The 20510-nt window shown below is 46.7% G+C and overlaps 1 protein-coding gene across 3 annotated transcripts in view; it reads right to left on the bottom strand.

Moving 5' to 3' along the window:
- Window positions 1-3734: 3734 nt before the first annotated feature.
- The window catches only part of SCUBE2 (signal peptide, CUB domain and EGF like domain containing 2), a 71804-nt gene continuing 55028 nt past the window's right edge, over window positions 3735-20510 (bottom strand). For all 3 annotated transcript variants that reach the window (XM_053925472.2, XM_053925473.2, XM_053925474.2), the window contains 7 exons: window positions 17880-18050; window positions 15868-16035; window positions 15028-15189; window positions 12923-13120; window positions 11655-11807; window positions 6461-6540; window positions 3735-5593 (listed from right to left, as the gene is read on the bottom strand). In XM_053925472.2, coding sequence (XP_053781447.1) covers window positions 5441-5593; window positions 6461-6540; window positions 11655-11807; window positions 12923-13120; window positions 15028-15189; window positions 15868-16035; window positions 17880-18050 — 1085 coding nt within the window. In that variant the 3' untranslated portion in view covers window positions 3735-5440. The remainder of the gene's footprint in view (window positions 5594-6460; window positions 6541-11654; window positions 11808-12922; window positions 13121-15027; window positions 15190-15867; window positions 16036-17879; window positions 18051-20510) is intronic.

The following is a 20510-nucleotide window of genomic DNA, read 5'->3' as shown; positions in this document are numbered from 1 at the left end:
AGCCCCAAGGCCCTGGGATGACTGAAACACAGGTTAATTACCTTTAGAACCACTAGGTGGCGCCTGTTTTAGAAATTGCATAATGGCTGTCCCATCTTAGAAATCTTTGATCAGCCGGCCCTCCGATGAAAAGTCAAGTTCTTGCTGGGTGGGTAGCAGAGCTTTCCAGAGCCAGTGCTCCCAGGCTTGGTTTGAGGAGCCAATCGCCAGGAGGGGCCTGGATTCATGCCTTTAATGATGAGCTCACCCTATGTAAAATAGCAACTCCTCACTACCTTCTCATCCTCTATCCTTACAATCTTATTTATTTTCTTTATAACAGATACCACACTTGGTTTTACAATATATGTTTATTTGTTTATTTCCTGTCTCTCTCTGTTAAAATCTAAACACCACAAGGGCAGAGACTTTATTTTGCTCATCATAGTATCACCAGCTCCTATAATACCAAGCACTTAGTAAGCCCTCAATAAATATAGTACATAATGAATGAATGAGCAAACACATTAACAAAGAATTATTAGTTATTAAGGTATGTGGATGCATTCCCCAATAACATACTCTGAAAACCAAGCAATGCTGAGTTATTTCATTGTTTACAGTAGGTGGATTTAGTTTGTATCTCGTTTATTCAGCTAGAATAACTTGCCTGTGAATTAGGGTGGTTTCATTTTCTAAATTTATTTTAATCCTACTGTGTTCTCTGGAAAGTAACCCCTGCTGAGCAGTTATGTCTATGTGGCTTTCAAGCACAGAAGCAGCCTTGCTGGGCCATTAGGCCCCTGAAGGTGGTCTCCTGGGCTGTCTGAAGGGAGAAGGAAGCAGGGTACTATGAACCCTTAGAGTAGAAGATGTCCCAGAAAGGAAAGCTCACCAAGGCCTCTCATTTCCTGTGGATGGGTCTCTACCGGCTGCACCCAGGACCTGGATTCGGTTAGCTTGCCTAGCAAGAAGGCCATAGTTAACAAGCCTCCCTCGAGGTGGTGAGGAACGGCTTCACTCCAGCCTCACCTAACGCATTGTGTGTCCCAAATACAGGCTAAGAGTGATGTAGACTGGGTAAGGCTCCGAGGACCCACCCTGCTATCTGACAGGAAGTAGAGATGCTGACAGCTCTAGTAAGAGGCATCTCTTCCAGATTGAGGAGGAGAGCGAGGCTAGGCCTAGTGTGGGCCCCTGAGTCCCCCAGAAGCCTGCAGCAGGCGACAGCCCTGGTGCATCTTCCCACAAAGATCTGCCTGAGGGCAAATGAGTCTATGCTTTGTGTGGTACATCAGCCCGCCTTTCCCAAGTTACATGACAATTTAAAAATCGCCTGCAAACCTAAATCCAGTGAGTGCCTGCAGACAACACACTTAACAGCCGGAGAGTGAGTCAGAGGAAGCAATTTTCCACAGTGAAGAAAATCATCTGTTAGTGTGGAAAGGCAAACACTCTTTAATTAGCATAGGAAACTCAAGGGCAATGTTGTTGCATCCGTAGATGCAGCACTTGAGTAAATGGCTCAAGAACAATACCCACAGCTGGAAGGAAGGACTTGCACAGATTCCACCCCCACTCAGAGTTCTCCCACAGAATCAGCTCCCTGGGAGGGAAAGTGCAACTCAGCTGTGACCTCTTCCTATTTAGTTAATGAGCAGCTCTTCCAAGTCTGGGTACCTGTGCCCGCACAAGGAGTCCCAGAACTCAGAGCTCTCTGGTCTTCTTTTATCTTTATGCCTTTTCCAGGTGTCAGCCAGTTTCGTATCTTTATTCTGTGACACTAAAATTCATATTCTGGCTCTGACTTCTCTGGAGCTTCAGGGAACCAATTGCCTGTCTGAACTTCCATTTGGACATAGAATAGGCATCTCATACTAGGAATGACCAACACTGAACTATCAATCTTCTCTTTTTTTCCCCAATGCCTTGGGAAGAAGTCACCCCCAAACCTAGTGACTTAAAATGATGGTAATCATAGATTTTGCTCACAAGTCTGTAATTTTGGCTCAACGGGGATTGCTCCATCGCGCATCAACTGGGACAGCTCAGCTTGGGGCAGGAGAACCCTTTCCCAAGATGGCGCATCACATGGCTGGCAAGTCCTGCCAGCTGTCACCTGGGAGCTCAGCTGGGATATGGGCAGTGGGCCACGGTTCCTCCCCCCATAGGCTCTCTACAAGCTGCCATGGCCTCCTCAGGGCATGGTGACTGAGTTCCCAGTGTGAGCTTCCCAAGGCAAGGAAGTGGAAATTGCCAGTGTCTTAAGTCCTAGGCTCAGAAACTGGTAAAATGTTACTTCTGCCATGTAATGTTGGCCAAGCAGTAGTCACAGAGCCCAGATTCAAGGCGGAGGGGGAAAGACCCCCAACTGCCTGTGGAAGGAGCATCAAAGAATTTGCAGATAAGTTTTAAAACTTTCAGATGTCCCAGACCTGCTCCTCCCTGCAGCCTTCTCCATCTATCACTTGCTCAGGCAACTGGGAGTCACCTTTGGTTGCCGTCTTTTCCTTCCCCTTCTATCCAGTCCTCATCAGCAAGTTCAGCTGCCTCTCCCCTGAAACGTGCCCAGAATCCTTCTCTTTTCTCATCCTCACCACTACCACCTTAACCCAGGCAACCTCACCTCCCACCAGGATGACCGCCTGGTTGGTAGCAATAGCTCGTTACCTGCTCTCTTCCTCCATGCCTGCTTTCCAAAATCTATTCTTCATACAGACATACCTTTTAAGAACATAAATGATATCGTCCCACATATCATCCCTCTGTATAACCCCCCCTGAAAACTTCACAACATAGCAGAATTAAACCTGAATGTCTCGTTCTGGAGTCTAAAGCCTGACGTGCTCTGGCCCCTATGTGCTCCCTGGCCTCATCTCTTACCACTCACCTCCTAGACTGTGATCCACACACGTTTGTTCCTGCCTGACAGCCCTTGCACTTGGCTTTCCTCTATCTGGAATCCTCTGCCCCCTGATCTTCCCAAGCCTGGTTCCTTCTCGCCATTTAGTTTTCAGTTGAAATGCCATTCCCGGAGAGAGACCGTCTATAATCCACAATTCTCAAGTAGCCATGCAGTCATCTGTTACACTATCTTATTTTATTTTCGACATAATACTACTAGCTGATACTTTTCAGTGGTGATTTGTTTATTGTCTGTCTCTTCCCTCTAAAATTTAAGCTCCGTGAGGGCAAAGAACCTTGTCTGTCCCGTCACTGTGCATCCCTAGGGCCTAGAAGAGTGCCCAGCACAGAGCAGATGTTCAACTAATACTTGATTTAGCAGGTAGCAACAGTAGCCCCAGCCAGCCAGCCTTCCAACAGGACCATAGCACCAATTAGGTGGTTGACTGGTAGAGAGAGGAAGCTCCCAGCAGGGCCTCAGCAGCTCGTGCTTGCCTAGGGGCTCAGCTCCGGTGCATGGGCCTGCTCCTGGAGTCTGCTTCAGAGAGACCAGGTTCATGCAGTGTCCTTCCAACCCCCAGCATATTTCCATTGCCAGCCTTCTCCTGAAACCAGCAACACAGATAAGCACAGTCTCGAGCACAGAGTTACTAACGTGCTTGGACAAGGTTGGCCGAGTTTAGCTCGCCCCGCCTCCACGGTGTTCAGGGCACTGACTCGGTATATTCCATTTGAATTTTCATCTTACGGTTAGACGCAGAAATGTAGGCAAAGTCCCGGTGTTACAAATTCCAGGTGCTTTCTTTCTGTCTTTCTTTTTTAAAGATTTTATTTATTTATTTTTACAGAGAGGAAAAGGGAAGGAGAAAGAGAGAGAAACATTGATCGGTTGCCTCTCTCACATGTCCCAGCTGGGGACCAGCCAGCACCCCGGGCACGTGTCCTGACTGGGAAAAGAACCAGCGACCTTTCGCTTTGCAGGGCGCTGCTCAACTAACTGAACCATGCCGGTCAGGGCCCAAATGCTTTCTTTAATGATTTTTTTAAAAGTAAAGATGTTCAAATTTTTGAAGAAGAATTTGGAAATGGGTATTTAGGATGCATCCAAATAAAGAAGAAAAGTTTGATTAGGATTTTTCAAAGATCAATGTTATATGTTTTGAAAAACCACTGAGGTGAAAAGTGAGTTCAACAATAATGAAATAGTCTTCATTTTCTTCAAAAAATATTTGTTAATCATTTTTTAGTACTTTGGTATAGAGAAGTGTAGGTACAATTAGTTTTTTATGAAATAACAAAACACTATGGCTGTGTGTATTCAGCCCACTCATTAGGGAAATGGAAACTTGTTTGATAGAACTCTTTTTTATTTATTGCAAGGAGAGTTTTGCCTATGGATTTAAATTTTTGAAAATGTAATACTATTGAAAATTCAAGCTCCTGTGGGAGAAGATGACTGTGGGCCTGCTGTGCTGACAGGAAGTGAGGTGATGCGGAGAAACTTAGAGGCTGGGATTTGTGCAGCCACCTCTGGCAGTGGTGTGACCTTTAAGCGGGTGCTATTCTTGTCCGTGGAGCGGAGTCAGACCCTGACCTTGGAGAGTCGGGAAGGAAGGCACATATAACAGGCTGGTCTGCACCGCATCCCACCTGGACCTCGGAGGCCCCCAGCGGGAAGCCCTCTGTGGAAATAGGAGCCTTGGCAGTGCTGACTCAGGGTGTGTGACATGAAGGTGGCTGATTCTCATCCACCAAGCAGATCATGTCCAACCTGAACTCCCTGGGCCCTAACCCTGTGCCCGAAGGGTGTCAAAGCACAGCTGGTGCTAAACCCCGCACTGTGCATTTGCTACAGGGTAGAGGCTAGACACGAGGAAGGTGTCAATAGGCCCATTGTCTGAGGAAGTTGTTAGTTTTTATCTTTTTATTTTTAATTCTTTCTGCTTTGAGTATTTGCTTAATGATCAATGCTTAGAACGCAAGCTCCTGGGATCAAACTCAGGCCACACAGGCTGAAGGAGAAGGCTGTGGAGAAGCGGAGTCCTCCCAGGCATCAGTGTGTGGGCAGTGCCTAATGGGCTCTCCCCGCCTCCCTCCCTTCTTCCTGCCTCTGCCTGGTCAGAGCCTGCACCTGGGTGCCGAGGGTTTGCTTAGGGAGGGCTGGGCTGGAGGAAGCTGAAGTTGCAGACAAGGCAGCCCCTTCTGTGGCCTGTTTCCCATCACAGCTCACTTGAGGAGTGAGAACCAGTAAGGACAGGTGAGTCTCACCTGAGCTGACTGAGGTCCAGCTCAGCCATCCCTTGATGTATCCAAGACATCTGCCCACAGCAGTGAGAAGCAGGTGAGACTCAAAGCCATTCTCAGTCCACATCCCAATGCTGGGAAAGAAGAACCAAGTTCAATTTACCAAAATATCTGTATTATCTATAAAAATTGAACTCTAACCAGTCACTGCTACTGGAGGCAGCAGCGCTATCCGACAGCTGGCTGCAGAAGCAGACGGCTGCAACCCACCAGCCCGCAGGTGGAACACGGTCCGAGTGGCGTGTGGGCAGCCTCATTTGTAAGGCCTCAGAAACCTGGACACTTTGGAACGGAGCAATCGGATGAAGGATCTTGGAAACATCTCCCGGGACTCCTGGGCCGTGTACTTGAAATAGTTCTGGGGGTGAGCCAGGACATCAAACAGCGCCTTGATCAGCTTCTTGTCCTAAAAAGGACAGAATTTTTAATACTGGGCCAAAATATTTAAACATTTTGACATTTTGCCATTGGAATTATAACGACCCAGTGTGAAGCTGATTAGCTGAAAAACAACTTGTGAAAACAGTTTCCTCTGATTTTTAGCTTTCTTCCAGTTTTTATTTTTCCTAATTATCTACAAAAAGCATGTATTACTTTTATAAAAGAAAATTTAATATATAAAAAACTGCTTTCTTTTTCTAAACTAGATGAGATACAACATTGGAATTTTGGGGACTATTTATTGGGTTAGTGATATGGCAAGTGTATTGATAATTACTTATAAGTATCTAAAAATTGGTGAATTTCACCCTTGAAGGACAAAAGAGCCAAGGATCTTCAACTATTTGGAGAATAAACATGAAAACAACTATTTGGAGAATAAATATGAAAATGCAATTTGCTGCTGGCTTGTATTTATAGTAAACAAGCTTCCCACTGCTTCTCCACCACACATTTCCAAATTAAAAAAATACAACTTCTCTTGACAACACTAAAGACATATCTCCTGAATATTTTTTTCAATCTTCACCTGAGGACATGCTTATTGATTTTTAGGGAGGGGAAGGAAGGGGGGGAGGGAGAGGGAGAAAGAGAGAGAGATCGATGTAAGAGAAACATCGAATGGTGCCTACCATGTGCTCCTGGACTGGGGATCGAACCCCTAGGCATGTGCCCTGACTGGGAATAGAACCCTTGATCTTTCAGTTACAGGACAACCCTGCAACCAACTGAGCCACCCAGCCAGAGCCTCTGAAAAGCGGAAATATGGAACAAGAGGAAAACCTTCCTCCAATGGTGCTTGGGGAGCTCTGTGACCACCTTAGGTACATACCTTGAGTATTTCCTGATGATTCTCAGATGCATAGAGCCTGCCGTCTCGAACTATGTCTTCAATGAGTTCCTGGTAATCCTCTGTGGGAGTAAAGGACATATAGTGCATTGGACGGTTTAGTTATTTCCCAACTCACTCTCTTTCACTTTTTATGAGGCTCTGAGCAACGCCCCTTCTGTCGCTACTCTCAGAACAGTGACCACGCTGACACTGAGGAGGCGATCAGTGAAGAAAACACCCGCAGACGCCCTGCGCATCCTCTCCCCACCAGCATCGCACCTGCGTCCTGTTCCATCTCCTTCAGATAAACCCCTGTGCATCCGCTTTGTCCCTGGCTCCATCTTCTCTCACCAAATCAGGGCATTGTTCCAGTAATTCTGCCCCTTCTTCTCCGGATGGTAAAGTTTTCTCTTTCTACTGGTCTTTTCCATCAACATGCAAATACGCAGTTATGTCTCTAAAAAGAAATCTCTGTCTTTCGATCTCATTTCTCCTTCCAGCATCCATCCTACATCTCTGCTCCCCTTTGTAGCAAAATTCCTCAAAAGAATTGCCAAGGTTCACCGTCTCTGATTCCTCTCCTTTCTTTCCCTCCCAAACCCAGTCCAGTCTGCTTTGCCCTCTGCCCCTTCACCCAAAACACTTGTCGGAATCACCGATGACCTTAATGTTGCTAACTCCCAAGGTCAACTCAGTCCTTATCTTCTCTGATGCATCAGTAGCACGTGACCTGGCCAGTCACCCCTCCTCCTGATCCACTCCTTCACTCAGCTTCCAAGACACCACAGTCTTTGGTTTTCCTCCTACCCCACTGCTGTCTCTGGCTGAGGCTCTGTTGCTTTTCGTCCTTCTCTTCCTGACCTCTTACTGCAGGGGGACCCCCGCAGGGTTCAGTGCTTGCTTGACGTCCCTTCTCTGTCTATACTCACTCCCTGGCGAGCTCGCCCAGGCTCACGGCTCTTCTCTCCCTCTCTCCTTTTCTCCCTTCTCCCTTTCCCTCCTGTCCTTGTATTATGTAAAGCAATCAAGCTTCTTACCTATCTAGCAAGAGTCTTCTCTCCTCTCTAGGGGAGGTGGGGAGTGGGGTTGGGAAGGGGAGGATTTGACTGGTTGGAGAGGGAAGGAAACTATGTTCATTGGAAAGAAAGCCATGCTCATTTTCTCATCAATGATTTTGGGTCCTGACACCCACATTAAATGCAGAGCACACCATGCGAGCCTTCTCCAAACGTAAACTCCCCCTTCAAAGTCTGGTCTCTTTCCTACAGTCACAATTCAAGCATATGCAAAACACAATGTTTTTCAAGTTCCAGGCTGAAAAAGAATTGCCTCTGTATACGCATATCATGTGCAACAGAACCAAACAAATCATTGGTACTGTGTGGGAGGAGTTCTTGGAGAAGTTTCTCTGAGCCAAGTGATGGTACATGGAAATTAATAGTAGAATTACCATAACAACTAATTCAACACGTGTGCAGTGTCACTTACTCTATTCATGTGGTATCTTCTTCTTTTATTTCAGTGAATATAAAATATAAGTAAGGGCCGTGGCCACAAAAGGGGGCCATGTACTAAACCTGACAAGCTCAGGGTAGGCCTGCATGGTGGCCTGACAAACTCAGAGACTTAAAGTAACCACATAGGAGGGTCTGAACATAAAAATTGCTATTAAAATAGCAATTTTATGTGGGTCGTGACTGGTAGTCACATCCTAGGCCTGCAGCTTCCTTGACAAAGGTCAGTCTTTACCTTAAGTGAGCCTGTCTGTTGTCGTTTTGCATCTAAGATAATGTAAGATATATACCCTTGGAACGTCAGATGAGTACCATAACCTCCTTCTTCCAGACCCCCTCAGGGTACACCAGACCATGAGACCACGACTCCTCATCGTTTTCTTGCCCCCCAAATACCGTCTCTATGTGCGGTGTTAACTGTTAACTATCCTACACCCACCAATGTAAAAGAAGCATGTGTCTCTCCATTTTACATAACGTTATCCAATCTCAGAGATTTCTTCACCTTCTTTTCTCCTGTCCCCTTAATCTACCACCAGTGGATTTCACATAGCCCTCCTCATGTCTCTTCCTTTATTGTAACGTATAAAGGAAGCTGCAAAACCGCCATTCTCTGGAGCATTTCCTCAATCCTTTGAGATTTTGCTTCCCAGCAATTGTCGTCAGATTGGCTCAAATCAAGTCATCAAAATTCTCCACCGGTTTGGACGTTTCTCACATCGACAGGGCACATGTTATTTTTTTAATTCCTCTGCTGCACAGTCTCTACCAGGGAGAACTGGCTCCCACCAGCAGCACCCGTGCCGGGCTGTGTTCTGGTGTCAGAGAGAACCGGACAGCTGCTCACTGCTCTTCCAGGCCACTGCCTTTAAAAATATATTTCCTCTGCTTTTAAGAACTACTATTGTCTGCTCACTTGCTCTGTCCTGAGAAAAGCAGGCTGGCGTTGCAGGTAAAACAGGCCCTGGAGTCCCAAAGGCCTCTGCTACTTTGTCCTGCTGTGCGCTCGGGGCGGCTACTTCAATCTCTCAGCCTGAGGGGCCAAAACCAGGACAGAATCACGGCCACTTCTTGGGCGACAGTGAGGCAAGTGCTGTGTCAGAGGCACTGAGCACGGTCCTGGCGCTCAGTGACGCCCACTGCGTGTTAGGGCTGCAGTTCTCCGTGTTCTCCAGCAGTCAGGTCTGTAGTAAGAAGAAGCCTCACCTGCCCGGTCTGTGATTTCTGTTCTCCTATCAGCTTTGGAAACGAGATATCAAACCTGACTGAAATACTTGTTTAAACAATGAAGATTAAGTAGGCTCTGAGTAAAGACCTAAAAGGATTCTCCATGGCCCAAACAGCAGTTTTCAACTATTTTCTGCTACGACATGTTGCAGGCGCACTCTTGTGGGTCTAAGCAGGGTTACGTGTCATTTCACCCAGTTCTTTATTTGAACAACAACAAAATGGATTCTTCCCATCACAAAGGCAGAGTGGAAAACAATCAGCCTGAAGTCTGTGAGCCTTGGCGACACTTATTCCAGAGTCTCCATATCTTCTTTGGTTCCTTCCCACTTCCAGCCCGGGAAGGTGGCCCGTGGGCTGCTCTCAGGCGTGTGAGGCCCTGTCGCGCTTGGTAGAGCCGTGTGGGAGGCGCTCGTGTCCCCCTAGGACTCTGATTCAAAGGTTCAGGGAGGTGGATCCTACTTTTTGAAACATGTTAGACAGAAACTATGTGAAGTGTTTTTAAGAAATCCATAAAATACTGTTATTTCCAAAAGACACGCTTTTGGCACCTGCCTGTCTAAACACCTGCAGCGACCCCCACAAGATCAGGTCCGCCCTTCTGGGTCCGGCACTCGGAGCTCTTCACAGCCGAACCCCACCCCCTGCTGGTCTCATCTCTCAGGGCTCAGCCCCATGCACCCTGCCACCTGGCCAAGTCATCGGACCCCGCACGTGCCAGGTACTCCATCCTTTGGCCTTTGTCATTCCTTCTTCCTGGATGTTCTTCCTTCCATTTATTAAAACACACAAATAAACTTATATGTTCTTTCAAGACCCAAATCTCTTGAAACTGTGCTCTATTCTTTCCAAAAACCCATGCAAAATTAGCTGCTTCCCCTTCTGTGCTCACACAGAACTTTGTACATGCCTCGTTATAGCATCTATGACAGTATGTACTCTTTTCTGTTTCTGTCACTAACCATGTTGTCTCCAGCACTTAGTCCAATGCCTGGCACAGTAGATGCTCATTAAATATTTGTTGGATGGATGAATGAGTAAGTTCACAAATGAACAGATGACTCTTCCCCCACTAGCTTATGAGGTTCTCCAGGACAAGGTCCAGTTCATTTTGCATTCCTAGTAAATGTTTGTCAACTGAGTCTCAGAGCTGACTAGGGCCCCCAGGGCTCCTATAAGCCACTCCTTTATTTAACAAGAAGAAAATGAAACCAGAGAATCATCTGATTTGACCAAAATCACAGTCAGTTATGGCAGAGACAGGGCCAGAAGTGGCAACTTCCCCTCTCCCCACTCAGGATTCCATTTAATAAAAGCCACAATCATAATGGGTTAGTATTTACTGAGCATCACTATGCACTGGGCACGGCACCAAATCCATTACAGATGGTACTGGTGAACTCTTACATTAAGTTTCGTGATCACCATCATTGACACAAGAAGGAAAAGGGCTTAGAGACAGTAATGTACACAGAGTCACAGAAGAGATCGTGCCCAGACTGGCCGACCAACAGCCACACCCTCTCCTGCCAAGCTATGTTCACTCTTATTTTATTTATGTATTTACTTGTAGTTCTGAAAGCATGCAACCTTTATTTTTTTAAATATAAAAATCAGATCAAATACTAGAAGATAGTTAACATGATAAAATGTTACATATCTTACTTTGTTTGTTTAGCAACTTTAGCAAAATGTTGTCACGTAAATCTTATGCCTACTTGCCTACAAGGTAGGTTAAAAAAACAGTTTTATAATTCCTGTTAAACGTGGGTAAAGGCAAAGGTCCAGAGTGGCTGACCCAGAGCCATATGATGAATCAGAAAATCTGTACTAGAACCTGTACCTTATTACTCCTAACTATATGTTTAGATTGAAACTGGAGAAATTATGAATATCTTCTTTGTAGCAATAATTAAATGTGAATGTGTAAGTTTTTCCTAACTTCTTAATTTCAAAGATAGTTATTATTTTATAAGTAAGTATTTCAAAACTTTGATTCAGTGGAAAGCACTGAGTCGGAGCACGGGCAATATTCCCTGCCAAGGGAGTTTGGCCTCAGTTCTGACTGAACGCAGGAATAAACTAAAAATTAGATGCCTTTATTCTTTCCTACCCTAAGCAGAATGGTCTTTGTACTCTTTTAAAAAGAATGCTGATCTATAAATCTCTACTTGGAACGGAATGGAAATCTTATGGGTCAGGTCTGCTCTGTCCCGAGCCACAGAAGCAAATGTATGCAGACTTTCATTTCTGCTCTAGAACATCCTGCCATCCTTGCAGCCAGTGTCCCCAAATGCCTGTTTAAAATTTGGCACCTGTGAGTCAGCGACGTCCTTCCTGCCCCTCTGTGCCTGTGTGCATGTCAGCAACCCACCAGCTGGCCCAGAAGTTGGTTCTGTCCAAAGCAGAGAAGCTCCTTCCACATTCTGCAGCCTGAGCTTCACAGCACTTACCGTCGTAGGTCACGTACGGGACCTGGAACCCTCTGGCACTGTTCCCTTCGTTGGACTTAAACTGAATCCACAGCTTCTTTGATCTGGAGGTGAAGGCAATGGGGCGTTCATAGGTCTGGCAGGTCTCATACGTGGTCACAGAATTGGACGAAGCTGCCAAGGGAAGATGGAGGAGGGTGGGGTTCAACACGCATCACCGAGCAGGCAGACGGTGAAGAGTCATCTTGTCACACGCTTACACCATATACCAAGTTGTGCTCAAGAGCTCTTCAGGCCCAGCTGAGCCATCACAAGAGCCAAAGGCCTGGAAATCGAGTAGACACATCTGGTGATGTGCACCCCCAGGGGAGGCCGACAGGAAGGCCCATGGCCAGCCTGCAGGGGTCACTGCTGGAGCTGAGGAGGGGCCTTCATGACCCAGGGCTGACCTGCTGGAATCTAGTAATTATCACCACCATTTACTGTGAGCTTCCTAGGGCCAGGCACTGTGCTATGCCCTTTATAAACTTGATCCCACTAACCCCCCGAAAACCACAGGAAGTTGGTGCAGATGTCACCTGACCGGGGTCACATGCCAGTATGTGGAAAAGTCAGGATTCAAACCCACACCTAACTTCAGACTTTGTAACCACTAAGATGAATAGCAAATACTTACGTAGTGGCTCCAAGCGTCAGTATTTTTCTAACCACCTTATGGATATGATCTGATACCCCTACGAGGTAGCAACTAGTAATATCCCCCTCTTAACAGATGAGGAAACTGAGGCACAGAAAATCCAGCATGTAGTCCAAGAGCACAGAACCCCTAAGAGGTAGAGCCGGGATTCAGACCTGCGCAGCTTGGCTGCAGAGCCCACTCAGAGCACTGCCTCTAAGCTGCGTTAACGGCAGTGTTGCCTATGGGCACTGGGCCATGTGACCGGATGGGCGGGGAGTCCCTCCTGACGGGATCATGCCCTTCACCTTGGTCAGTCCCCAAGCTGTGAGTTGCGTCCCAGGGCGAGGAAAGTGTCCAGGGCCAGCCCTGCATGAGCTTCATGGACTCCCTGTGTCCCCAGACTGGCCTGCAGGAACCTCCCCACCACTGGGTTTCAGCAAAGGGCCTCAGTGGGGAGTTTGGGGGGAAATTTGTTTCTTGTAAAACTCTAAAAACTCATGTCCCACCTCTGTTCTAACACAAAGGTGACATGCTAGGCCCGTTTCTCACGTTTGAAGCTGGGAGCGTGCCATGCTTTAGAAGGGGAGGGGAGCAGAGGGGGAGGACGCACAGGTTTTCCGCATCACCAGGTAATCTCCGCAGTCGTCCTCTATGGGCAGGAAGATCTCAGGGACCACAATCAAGATGCGGCGCTTGGGGGGTGGGTTGATGGTCCACGTGCACTCGGTGTTGGCCGGGTAATTGCCCGGGTAGTTCGGGGATTCAATGTACCCGGTGAACTCTCCCAGCTCCCCTCCACATCTTCTGTCTGGAAGAGGACACGCCAGGAGTTACGAAGGCACAGCACAGCCGTGGCTCTGTAACGGCCACCAGCAGCTCAGTGGAAGAGAACCCCTACATCCCTGCTGCCATCAAGGCGCGGGGCCTGGAAATGACACCATCCTAGGAATGAGCCTGTCCTGTAATGTCCAGGGACCCCCTGGGAGCCCACTCCTCTGAGTTCCCAGGCACTGTTCTTTCATTAGCTTGACAGCGCTCAAGGTCAGGGGCAGGCGTTGTTGAAACAAAAGGACAACTTTAGATTTCAACATTTTGTTTACCAAGTGCAAGTGCTGAGGTAACCATGGTGCAGAACGTCCAGGCCTGTCAAAATAGGGGGACAGAGCTTACAGCTCAGTAGACGATATTTGACCCTTCCCTAGAGATCTTTGATGAAGACGAGACAGCCATTTTCTTTCTATGTTCTCTCTAGTCAAGACCACGTTTTATTTTTAAGTTGGGAAGAGAATTCCGTTAGCTATCAGTCAGTGTGGGGCAGGCTGGATATCCACCGCGGGCAGCAAAGGCAAGAAGCATACACATCTGGTACATTCACACACTTCGTCTCGGCCACATCTTCATTCGTTGACTTGCCACTCACCCAGCAAATGTTATTAAAAACCCTCTGCAGGTTCAGAAAGGGGAAAGGCAGTCCTTACCCTCGAGGTACGTATTGTTTAAAACTATCAGGTGAACCTGTGCCACAGAAGATATTGAAGGGGTTACCTTTTTCCTCTCTAATTAGAATTGGAATTTATTATTCCCAGTAGAAAAAAACAACCTGGCTTTCTTTATTCAAAGAGTGGATGGGGAGCAGAGAGCTGTGAAGTTGAGACACCTGCCTTCAAGCCTGCAGGGCTGCCTGGGGAACATGCCATGAGGCTCCTGAGAACCAGCAGAGGAGCAGGTGTGGAAGTGGATATCATGTCGGTGTGGGGGGACCCCTGTAACACTGGGAACATCCCCAAGTCTAACCCACCAACAGTACAGGGTATCATGAAAGGTAGTAAGCTTCTTGTCACAGCGGTGTTCAAGAAGAGACTAGAGGGCTACTTGTGAGGATACTGTTAATAGGACTTCATTGGAATAGAGAGAAAACTAGATAAGCTTCCAATCAAAATTCAAATGATTCACTGTCCCCTTCAATCCCAAATTCCTCCAGTTTGCGGGAGCCTCCTTGCTCCCCTTCACTGCTGTCTTAACAACAGCGAGTCAGCTGAGCTTCACTTTACTAGAGCACTTTACATGAAGGTTAAAAACCAACCAACCACACAGCAAGTCACTGAATGATTCTCTTCCTCATTCCCATAAAATGCAAATCAAACTCCCTAGTGTGGCATTCAAGGCTTCCCTACCTGGTCAACCTCACACTCCCTTTGGCTTATTTGATGATCAGGGTCAGGGGTCTAAAAGCTTTTTCCCTAAAAGCTTTTTACTCTTCTGAGACTGTGTTCCCTCACCCTCCCCATCAAACCTCCTCACGCCCTCCAGGAGCCTTTCCTCAGCTCTCCAGACAGAATGAATTGTTCCTTCCTCTGCAATCCCTCAGCCCATGCTGCCTGCGGGGGCAGGGGCTTGCCCTGCTCGGAGCGCCTGGCACACAGCAGCCCTCTAACAACGCCGGCGGACAGGGCTGAACTGAAGTTGCAGCAAGTGCAGCCTGTGAACATGCCTGGAGAAGTAGCCAGGCTCAACAAAGGTGACTACGTGGGGCTCAAGCCCTACTCTCCTTCAGCGTGGTCTGCAGAGCCAAGAGCTGGGCTAACGACATCTATGCGGTTGGTAATGGACCTGGGACACACCTCCCCCACCACGTGCACTGCGCACGCCCCCACCAGGTGGACCCAGGCACTTGCCCTCATAATGAGGACTGAAAAGCCTTATAGAGAGACCTACTTTTACACTGGCTTATGTTTGTGGAGCCATCGAAGTCAGTGGTAGTATTTCCTGGGCAAGAAACACAGTTATTTTTTCCAAATTCAGGCTGGTATGTTCCTGCTGGGCAACGAATACATCGGTGAGTGGTGGTGTTGTAGAAATGTCCGGGAGAGCATTGAACTGTGGAGGTGGGGAAGGTGGAGAGAATTAAAAAAAGAAAAGACTATTTTCATCCAATGCAACGTAAAATGTTTCACAGTTAGTGTAATAAATTTCTATTCCAAAGGAAGTACTGCTTTCTTAGTAATCTGGGGTTAATCAACACATAATTCCCTAAAGAGCCAGCTTGGGTGGGACGTGTGACTCATGTCACTGAGAAAAATGTAAAGGGAACAAAGTACAGTGTATCTTCAGAGTTTATGGTCCATTCAGAGTCAGACATAAATGGTCACAACCCCAGTCGTCCCGTGAGTGTTGTGGGTGCAGGGCTGACACTGGGTGTGGAGTTGGGCTCCAGTTCCAGGGCGGGGGGTGCAGCACTCGGCGAGAGTGCTGAGATATTGGAAGACTGGGAGGAAGGAGCTGAGGAACCAGTGTACACCTGCGCATGTCTCCCCGGTTGTGCCCGCAGTCAGCCCTGTCTGAAGGGGCCCAGGTGGCTGGAGGGACACCATGTCTAGGGGGTTCCCGTGCTCTCTGTACATCTTACGGGGTGGATGGAGCAGGACCTGACCTCCCAGCCACTGGGGCACCACGCAGTGCACCTCTGGGCTGGGCTTGATTTGAGCTTTAACAGCCTCCTACGGTTCTCAAAAGGGAAATTCAGTTCTGGAAAAAGGCAAGCTGCCACATCCTCACCTTTGGTTTCACAGTCCTGGAAGGAAGTGGCTCCCAGATGTTTGGTGGAGAGGCTTCCCCCACAGGAGAAGCAGGAAGTACGGCCGGCTTCAGGCTGGAATGTGCCCAGGGCACAGAGCTGGCAGGGTGCAAAGCCATCCGCAGAATATTCACCAGGCTGGCACAGACCTGGGGGACCAATGACCCCAGTGAGCAAGGCCCCTGGGCAGACCCTTTCCCATCTCTCTGCAGATGAGATCAGACTCTAGGCAGGCCTGTCACCCGGTGCCGACCTCAGCTCCCGCCTCAGCGAGAGAAGCCCTGGCCTGTCCTGCTGCTGAGCCCAAGCAGGTGGCCTGACACACAGGGTTCCACAGCCCAGGGCAAAGGTAGAGACCGAGAAGCCTCATGGCAACTGCTTCCAAGGTATGGAGCAGGCCTGGGTGTGCTGCGGGCTCAGACTGCATGGAACTCAGCAGCGCCTGCAGTGCAGGAGTGCCCAGAGAGCAAGTTCTCTCAAATCGGTTTGGTTGTGTGACCGGGAAGTGCACCCTCACCCAGATGACTGCATCCTAGTGATGGTTTTACTGATTACATTGACGAGATTACATCTCCTCACCCTGAGGGGTGTCCTGGCCTCCCTCAATTAGTCTGCTAAACCCAGTCCACATCAACATTAAAACCCAGTGGCCTTTACTTTAAGCAATTTACTTTATTATTATGTTTTTAAGTTTATGACAATAAGCACAGCCATAAACAAAAAGATTTCTAAAAGCATGTTCCTTAGGCATTAGCTTGTCATTGGCAAGATGCTATAAAAATCTGTTGTGTCTTATATCCCTAATCATCTTTCCTCTATTAATTTTCATGGTCTTCTTTCTGCCCAGAAGTTATAGCTGTACTGGCATTTAACAAACACATCCCCAAAGGAGGAGCTGGAATCTGTCAGACCTGGTGTCTGATTCCAAATCCTCCCCTCCTTGTCTGTGTGACCTTGAATGACTCTCTTTAACCTTGGAAAGGTGATACAACCACATGGAAAATTCATGTAATACCTTACCATGAAGCCTAACATAGGTGAATACTCAATAAATGGACTTAGCCACTATTATTATTAGTAGTAGTAGTAGTACTATGAATAATAATATTCTTATTACTATAAGTATATCTTAATAAGGCCACATACAAGTGTAAACAGATGCCCCAAAGTGCTTCCTTATCAACTTTGCAGTTACTTCTAGGGTTTCATAACAGCCCAAAGACATGGCATGAGTCACACTCAACCCGAGAACCTGATTTTTAAACCAGAAAAGGCGCTGCAGTCGGGCTGCGCGTCATTCGGGTGGAAACTGAAGCTGGTTCTGGGAGCCCCCGGAAGGAGAGGCAGGGATGCCGAGAGCCTGCACACCCCTCCGCAGACATCACCCGCGGATAGCCAGGTCAGGCCACACCTGCCACTTGAGCCCACAGTGTCATGCAGCTGGCCTTTCTTCCAAATAATAAAGGGGAAGACATTTACTAGTGAAAATAAATACAAAAGAAGTCCACTGAACCTAAGTGAGCTTGACGTCAGAAAACATTTTATAAGAGACGATTAAAAACTGTTTGCAGAGTTTTTAACAAGATAACCAGATGTCCACTTGTTAAAAATCAATATGCTGTAAATTTGAGACCAAAGCTGGAAAAATAATCAGAACTACACTCTCCATTTTAAAATTTTCAACATTCCCTACATGCTGGGAGAGCAGTGAGGTCTCAGGGTGTATTTATGTACAGTGAATAAAGCATGCCATTGCAACATTCACACCTTTTTTTCTGCCAAAGTGTTCTGTCAGCTCTTTGTTTATTTATCCAAGTGAGCATCTCCCAGTATGTGTCTGGCATTGGAAAGCCAAAGAGGAACCCACCGTGGGCCCTGCTCGTGGGAAGCCCATGGTGCGGTGTGCACTGTCTCTATGGAAACACACTCATGCCTCCTGTCTAAACAATGATATTAGAGATGGAAGAGTAAGAAGGAGCAGGCAAATCCTTACCTCCACATTCAGACACATTCCAAGCTTCTGGGGTCTTCAGGGCTGCTGGGTTTTCTGGTCTTGGGCATGGTTCACATGTGATCTGTCCTTCCTCATTTTGGAAGGTTCCATTTGGACATAAAATGCAGCGTTCTTGCAATCCATCATAATATGTCCCAGCCCTGCAACTGACTAGCCAAAGGTGGAAACAATCTGGTCAGTGAGGAGACAGAGGCCAAGGGAGGGCAAGGTGAATGCTAGAGATGAAGGAAAACACGTGGCATTGACCACGAGCTTCCCCATGCTAACCCCCCAAGTATAGAATAGGCAACACCTCTGGGTTCTCTGGGCACACACCCTCTGTCACTGTCAGAGGCCTTCACAGGCCTCCTCTCCCTAGGCCGTGAGCTCCGGGGCAGGGATCACACTGGTCCTAATTGGTTTTGAGCACAAGCGCTTGATGATTCTCCCCACTTCACAGGAAGTGCCACGAGAAGGATGAGAAAGTTGAAAGTCATTCACTGAACATGGGCCTAGTAATGAAAGAACAGAGAAGAGGGCGCTTTTCGTTCTGGCTGGTGGCATCCTAGAAGGCTTCCTAGAGGAGGCCACATTTGTGTTGGGCCTTGAAGGATGAGAAGGATCTCAACACGTAGGAAAGGGGCAGGTTGTAAAGATTCCTGTATAACATAGGAGAGGAGAGAGAAGAAAGGAAGGTTGGGAATAGACTGAAGAAGTTCCTGAATGCCGGGCACTTGGATTTTACTTTGCGGGTAAAGGAGGAAAGGACGGAACACATCCAGAAGCTGTGTCATGAAAAGCTCACTCTCTGGTGGCAGTGGGGAGAGTGGTCTCAAGAGTCTTACAGATAACTCTGCAAAATAGCACACTTTATATTTGTAATAAAAGTAACGTGTGACAAAGAGTAAACCCTTGTCAGTATCTCCTGGAAGAATAAACTATAAGGAGATTAATAAACTATGCTTCTGATTATATTTCTGGTGTTAGTTAAGTGTGGATTTATATCTCATTTTAGAATATGAATGTAAATGCATTAAGTTCCCTAGAATAATATTCAAACATCATCATCATAACCATCAAAATAACCTTTCTAATGGCTAAGATTTGTTCAGTACTTACAATCTACTAGATACCATGCCAAAAGCTTTACATAATCATCTCATTTGTTCCTAAAAACAACCATAAGGAGTTAAGTGCTATTATTAGCTCCATTTTTCAGAAACAGACTTAAGAGTTCTTAAATAATTTGGCCAAGTTCCCACAGCTAGTCTGTGAAATACACTTATGGTAAGATCAAGAACCTTGAGTTTAAGGGGGAAAAGGGTCATTTAACAAAAGTGCAGACTGAGCAGTTGGTCGGGCATCACCCCGTAAACCAACAGGTCACCAGTCGGATCCCTAGGCAGGGCACATGCCTGGGTTGCACATTCCGTTCCTGGTCAGGGAGCATACAGAAGATAACCAACTGCTGTATCTCTCTCACATGGATGCCCTTTCTCTTCCTCTCTTTCTCCCCCAACCTTTCCCTCTCTCTAAAATAAAATTTTAAAAAATGTAGACTAAATAGCAAGTCAAGACTTTGCCAAGGACTCTCTATGGGGCACTAGGGAAGTTTAACTGGAATAAACACATTCTCTTTTATATTTAAGATACAAAGAAATAAGAAAACAAAATATCACTTAATAAATTAGGCATTATACCTCTTGAATGTCTGTAAGGGGGAATGTCTGTTTTCATTGTATCTTAGAAATGCAATCTGCATGTATACTTTTAGGGTTAAACAAAAGTTCTTTATTGTGAGTAATAAAAATGTCTTTTCATGATTCACTCCATAATTTTTAAAAATTAGGCTTTTAAAAAATTATAGTAACCCAAAAGAAGCCACATGTCAAATATTATTTCTATAATTAAATGCAATCAATCAATAAGGTCTACTGTAAAGTCTGTCTTAATACTTTTTTATATTGTTTGGGTTTTCTTTTGCAATATTCACATATCATTTTTATTTAATTTTATGACTTTTTTAAAAACTAAAAGTGAACTGAACTCTTGCTTTCTTGGCACATGACATTATAATGAGTGTATGCATAGATCTGGGGCAGACAAAGCCTATAATTCCAGACTTATTCTCTAAATGCAGTCCTCCTGGATAAAGGTTTCCGTAATTACTCTGGTTTCAGAGTAATTATTCAGCCCATCTCCCCTGAAAAGCTGGGCTGAATTACACACTAAAATTCATGACTTTCTACTCTGTGTCCCACCTGACTATCTCAGTGCTTGTAGCAGGCTAGTAAACGAGAGAATAGTCCCTTCACACCTCTAACGAGCCAACTGTCATGAGGACTGGCCAAAAGTAAATAAAATCTAGGCTGTCCACAACCCCGCTGGTCCAAGCCATTTCCACTTTGGGAACTGTTTTCCTAACGCTCATTCACCCAAAGGGAAAGTGCGCATCTGAGGGCAGTGACTGAGGCAGCCCTGCTCATTAGGACCTAGAGTCAGATCAGCACAGTCTGTTCCATCGTGGTCCCTCTGGCAAAAAACGGATCCCCTCCACGGCACACGGCAACAGTTCCCGCTGAAGAGATTAACTGGACGGGCTCCTGCTGCTCTGGGTGTCCTGGCCTCCTC

Source organism: Desmodus rotundus, chromosome 5, assembly GCF_022682495.2.
Source record: "Desmodus rotundus isolate HL8 chromosome 5, HLdesRot8A.1, whole genome shotgun sequence".
NCBI lineage: Eukaryota > Metazoa > Chordata > Mammalia > Chiroptera > Phyllostomidae > Desmodus > Desmodus rotundus.
Note: the sequence above shows the minus strand (reverse complement) of the source record. Positions and strands in the feature narration are given on the sequence as shown.